The sequence below is a fragment of the Fistularia commersonii genome, chromosome 17 (assembly GCF_037954325.1).
Source record: "Fistularia commersonii isolate RoL2024-O1a breed Wild chromosome 17, RoL_Fcom_v1.0, whole genome shotgun sequence".
Taxonomy (NCBI): domain Eukaryota; kingdom Metazoa; phylum Chordata; class Actinopteri; order Syngnathiformes; family Fistulariidae; genus Fistularia; species Fistularia commersonii.
The window spans coordinates 1,272,501-1,278,492 of NC_141300.1; the positions used below are offsets into that span (position 1 = coordinate 1,272,501).

The window sequence follows — 5,992 nt, forward strand, 5'->3', positions numbered from 1 at the left end:
CACACACACACACACACAAACACACACACACACACACACACACACACACACACACACACGCACACACACACACACACACACACACACACACACACACTAACACACACAGGCTGCCTGCTAGCTCTTCCTCTGTGCCTCCATGCTAAGCTTGGAGCTAAGCTATACTAAGCTAATGTTTGCTGCAGCTCCATTAGCTGACTTACTTCCCGTTTCAGAAATTAGACCCTGCTTCAAATGGTCTCTGCACATCGGGACCTCGTTGGCTGCTGCCATCACGGGGCCGCCGGTGCCGCTCAGGAGGGGCCGCGAGCCGGGTAGCAGCCCGTCCGCATACCAGGCCAGCAGGACGAACTGGTCTCCAAACCGAAGAGCATTCGATGAACTTCCACCACGATGATGAAGCACTCCTCTGCAAGGTTTGGAGTCAACCTCCACGACTGAGGCACCAGGGTTCCTCCTGCAGGAGACCCAGAAGACGGCAGGACAGGACGCCATCATATAGGTCTTTCTGATCTTCAGAGATCTTGCAGGCATCTGGACCCACAACCTCTGGACCAATCGGTGTCCCTGTGACATCGACACCTCGGGTCTGGGCCAGAGACCAGCAGCCTGATCTTAGACCTAATGCTCAGACCTGAAGCTGAAGCTTGAGCCGGGACCAGGACCAGGCAATGTCACGGCGATGATGGAGAAAAGCCATCAACTCCACCTCTGCTCTTCATGAGGAAAGACAGGAGGAGAAGGTCTCAGGACACTCTGATGATCGGACAGCGGAGATGTAGGGCAGCTCTGGACCATTTCTGGGAGACAACAACATCTCGATGTCTCATGGAGAGCTGCAGAGCCGGCAACAGATCTCCATCCGCCTGCCTCTTCTCCTGTCACCTGATGGCCATCCTGGTGAGTCCAATCTTCAGCTTTCCTCTAGATGTTTCTCCTCTGGCCTACAACCAGATCCGCAGAGAGACACGGCACCCGGGAATTGGCCCACACCGGGCTTCAGCCCCCCAGGTGGCCCCCTGGTGCAGATCTTCAGCCATGCCTGGTCTGTATGGGAGCCTTGCAATGCAGCAGCAGTAGCAGCAAGGGGGGTGGAGGTGGTGGAGTTGGAGGAGAAGAAGGTGGTGGAGTTGGAGGTGGGGGAGGGGTGCGTAGCCTGCTGATTCGCCTGGCTGCTAAACAAAACCTTGAATGACCTACTTTCACTCCTCCTGGGTTCCTCCACCCACAGCAGTGCCTGGCTCGGGACGAGCGGGACGGCAGGAGACCCCGCACCCTCAGCTGGGCCCAGGACCCAGACCAGAGCCAAATCCAGATCCAGATCCAGGTCCAGATCCAGATCCAGGTCCAGATCCAGATCCAGATCCAGATCCAGGTCCAGATCCAGATCCAGATCCAGGTCCAGATCCAGATCCAGATCCAGACCAGTCCACATCATACCCAGACCAGACCAGCCCCAGTCCTAGACCAGACCCAGACCCAGATCCAGATCCAGATCCAGATCCAGATCCAGACCCAGACCCAGATGATGGAGGAGGGACGGCCCAGGAGTTTGTGCGTTCACATTTCCACTCACCATGAGGAGTGTGTGTGTGTGTGTGTGCGCGCGTGTGTGTGTGTGTGTGCAGCAGGCCAGTGGTGATTCACTGCCCTGCAGGCCATCACACACACACACACATACACACACACTGTCCTCACGGCTCGGTGGTGGCCGGCGCTGCAGACGGAGTCACAGGAATGGCTTCCAGCGGCGGCAGCAGTCGTTTGGACAGCATTCAGCAGGAAGTCATTAGCATAGATTTCAAGAATATCTTCATCATCCAAGTTATGAAAGCATTTCCTCCTCTGGTCGGGATAATATTTGTGTTGGTGTCAGAGGGAGGACAGGAGGAGGAGGAGGAGAAGGAGGAGGAGGAGGAGGGGTCTGCTGGAGACCGGGCCACCTTGCTAACGTTCGCTCCCTCACTGGCCACTCATTTCCTGGCACGCTATGGAAAGCCATCTGCACCGTAAGTCAAAGCCTCCTCCTGCTGCAGAACCTACCCCCCTGTCAAAACCCCGGAGATGGACCCTCAGCCCAGACCCGGCGAGGGCGTGCAGGGCAGTGTCCAAGCCTGGAGGAGGACAAGCAACGCTCTTCGCTCCTCTGTGTTCATAGCAGACCGCTGCTTCACAGAGACCTTAGACCTCCAACGTCCTCACACACTTTGATTGTTAGCAGGTTACCTGGTTCGTTTGTTTAGTGTGTCCAGACGCAGCAGATATTTAGGTTCCACTCGGGTTCCTGAGACCTGCTGATACTCCTGCAGACGCCCCCCATGTGCTGGTTAAAATGTGCCCCCCCAGCGCTGACCCGCCCCTCCACTGCCACGGGTCACAGCAGATGTTTACAGGTTACAGACCTCACACACCACACGGATGCCAGCTGTGGACCAGCTGTGGATCAGGAGAGGTCTCCTGTGGTCCTCTGACAGAGATGGAGAGGGGGAGAAGGTGTGGAAGAGAGGAAGCACCCAGGGAAGCACCAGGTCTTGGTGCTTGTGGATCTTCTGGAGCCGCCGTCCATCTCGACCGCGTGGAGAAGGGAAGAAACTCGTCCCTCTCTCTGATCGCCATCATGGTTCATGTCCATGACATGTCCAACTGCTCCTCAGCGTCTCCACAGGAGCTCTCCTGAGGAAAAGCCTGTTTTTCTTTGGCCGCCATGGCAACGGCTTTGCTCGAGTTTCCTTCTTGATGCAGCGGTTCTTTCTCCTGAGGCCGGTCCTAATTGGCTGGCCCTGATTGGCTGGTCCTAATTGGCTGGCCCTGATTGGCCGGCCCTGATTGGATGAACCTGATTGGACGGCCCTGATTGGACAGCCCTGATTGGACAGCCTTGATTGCTGCTGGTAGTGCCATAACCTCAGGCCTGAGTGGGACCTTGAATGGATTGAAGGTGCTCATGCAAGTGCCCAGATGTGCACGTCTGACCGCCTACCCCACAGGACCGACCCCCCCCCCCCCCAAACGCACCACTTGGTCACAGCCAGGGCTTTGACAGGGGGAGGCGTAGGTGTATCTTTGAGCCGTGGGTTCCTCACACTCCCACCTTGAGGAGCCTTCATCTCAGAAGCTGCACCTCAGCGATCCAGGGAAAATGTTTGACAAGTTTCAGGACAAGACTCACATTCCTGACATCAACCCCTCCCCCACCCCCCACCCCCCGCTGGCACTCTGGATCACGGCTTCTGGAATTATATCACTCCAGCAGACACATTCCAAGTGTCTACTTCAATTTGACACGATAGGAGGAAACACACTCCCAGATATATGGGGGGGGGGGGGGGTTCTTAACTTGACCATCACAGAACCATGAGGTCCATCTCTGACCAGAAATTAACACGGAAGCATTACCGAACAAGCCCAGAGAAGTGATGAGGAACCAGCAGACCCTCACGCATCCCCCTTCCGCCCCCCACGACTTTCATAATGACAATTTCAAACCAATAAAAGCTCAAACTGACGGGAACTCCACTGGGCAGCGAATATGTGTGTGTGTGTGTGTGTGTGTGTGTGTGTGTGTGTGTGTGTGTGTGTGTGTGTGTGTGTGTGTGTGTGTGTGTGTGTGTGTGTGTGCGTGTGTGTGTGTGTTTGCTCGTACGGAGGTCCTACCTGGTCCCTCTGGATGCAGGGCAGAGAGGTCCGGCGGTGGGACTTGTTCCCTGGCTGAGCGTGGGCCATGTCGGCGGCGAGCGCCGAGCTGGACCTCCGTCGCCGCCCGCACACCGGGACCTCGTCGGCTGCTGCCGTCACGGGGCCGCCGGCGCCGCTCAGGAGGGGCCGCGGGCCGGGGAGCAGCCCGTCCGCATACCGGGCCAGCAGGACGCCCAGCACGCCGACCAGGTAGGCGGCGTAGGGTCTCCAGGAGGCCCGCAGGCGGTGCAGAGACAGCAGCGAGAAGGTCCGCAGCGCGCCGACCAGCACCACCACGGAGAAGCTCCGGCTCGGCGGCGCGACCATGAGCGCGCCGGCGGCCGGACTTGGAGGCCGAGCGGAGCCGCGCGTCCGCGCCGCCCCGGAGGGAGCGCGCCGCCCCGCGGGGAGCGCGCCGCCGCCGTGGAGGAGAAGCCGAGCCGGGAGGACGCGCCGAGCAGCGGGGACGCGGAGGAGCGCCAGCAACTTTGGAGGAGTTCGACCCGCAGCCGGGGGGGAGGAGGAGGAAGACGAGAGGGAGGACCAGGGGAGGAGGAGGAGGAAGAAGAGGAGGAGGAGGAGGACGAGGAGGAGGAGGAAGAGGAGGAGGCGCTGCCGCGGCTTCGCTCCGCGCCTCCAGGAGCTCCGGCACCGCGAGAAGGAGCGACGGCAACCCCACGCCGCGCCGCGCCGCGCACCCACTGACAGCCCAGCGGCGGCAGCCCCGCACGGAAGGGGGGGGGGGGGGGGGGGGGGGGGGCAGGATCTCACGTAACCGCTGCGCTCAGACGCGCAGGAGGAGGTAGAGGAGAGGGGGGGCGGGGAGCGCCGTCACTGTCCGTGGGTCGTTCCATCACTCCATGGAGGCGCGCCGGCGGGACGCGGCCACGCACAACTGCCTCATCCACCCATGGTGTAAAGGCACGGCGGACGCGCACGGCGCGCTGCTACCGCAGGGACGACCGGGGAGGACCCGCCGTTGGACCAGAGGGGGGTCACCGGTCTCCATCTGCAAGTTCAGAATCCACGAACCCCCCACTTCCACCCCATGCACGCACAAACACGCACACACACATACAGTAATACATTGCTGCAAATAGACCCAACACATATTTATATTCATATTCATTTAAACACGTATAGATAGATAGATAGATAGATAGATAGATAGATAGATAGATAGATAGACAGATAGATAGATAGATAGATAGATAGATAGATAGATAGATAGATAGGTTCAGGTCTGACCCCTCATGGGTGGGTCCACAGTGAGCTCTCAGCTGATAGTAGCGGCAGCTTGCAGATCATCTGTGAACATCAGTAGATGTTTCACGCCTCAGAGGACACACATGATGTCCCTGAGATGCTCTCATGGGACGGCGACCCCCCAGCCCCCCACCCCACACACACGCACACAAGGAGATTGTGATTCACACAAGATTCAAAGCGTTTATTGTCACATGCACAGTGTAGAAAGGTCTTTCCCTGTACAGTGAAACTACTTTGCTGTCTGCAGTGCATCGGGATCTGTGTAAATATTATTATAAACATGATTCTAGATGTGAATATGAGCGGTGCATATGGAAGCAGACCCGCAGGTAGGTGAGCACAGGTCACTTGACGTGATGAAACTCCTGCAATGAAGACAACGCTCTCATGAGTCCCCCATGGTTCCAGGCTTTCACCTCCTCCCCTTCCTAGAAATCACACATTTAGGGTTAAACCAGAGGAACCATCTGCTGCCTAGATGTTCTGGAGATCTTTGGCAGTTCCATCCAAATGGAGAGGCTGCTGTCCGTCCCTCCATATCTCCTGTCAGCTGGGACCAGCTGGGATCAGCTGGGATCTGGGGAGGAGAGGAGGTGCTGATAGGATGTGAGGAGGAGCAGGGGGAGGCCAGGACCAGGACCAGGACCTGTCCGGACCTTCTTGGCCAGAGCCAGACCACCGGCTCCAAGTCTGAGCAGACGTTTTCCAACATCTGTTGTCCCGGTGCAGGCCAGGAGGTGAGATCTGGAGGAGGTGGAGGAACCTCCTTCATCCGGGAGGTGCACTCCATGTGGACAGAAGCAGAAATGGACCTTCAGCAGACGGACGGGAGCATGAGAAGGGAGAGGTTCTTCTGGGGGTCTGATGATATGAGATGCTGGTGTTTAGGCTGTGGCTAGTCCCCCTTAGGCTCCTCAAGGAACCAGATCATCATGGGCTGTCTTCTGGTCCTCCTGATGAAGATCCCCCGCTGAGCATGCAGCGATGTCACGCTCCACTGTGGATGAGGAATCTTACGAGGGGCGGGTCTTCAGACATCTGGTTTGGA

General features: G+C 58.0%; 1 protein-coding gene across 1 annotated transcript in view; it reads right to left on the reverse strand.

Moving 5' to 3' along the window:
- Nucleotides 1–4,384, reverse strand: part of LOC147224644 (cGMP-inhibited 3',5'-cyclic phosphodiesterase 3A-like) — a 34,273-nt gene extending 29,889 nt beyond the window's left edge. Inside the window, exon 1 of the mRNA XM_086162691.1 lies at nt 3,655–4,384. Within this exon, the coding sequence (XP_086018817.1) occupies nt 3,655–4,002 (348 nt within the window). The 5' untranslated portion in view covers nt 4,003–4,384. The remainder of the gene's footprint in view (nt 1–3,654) is intronic.
- Between the last annotated feature and the right edge of the window lie 1,608 nt (nt 4,385–5,992).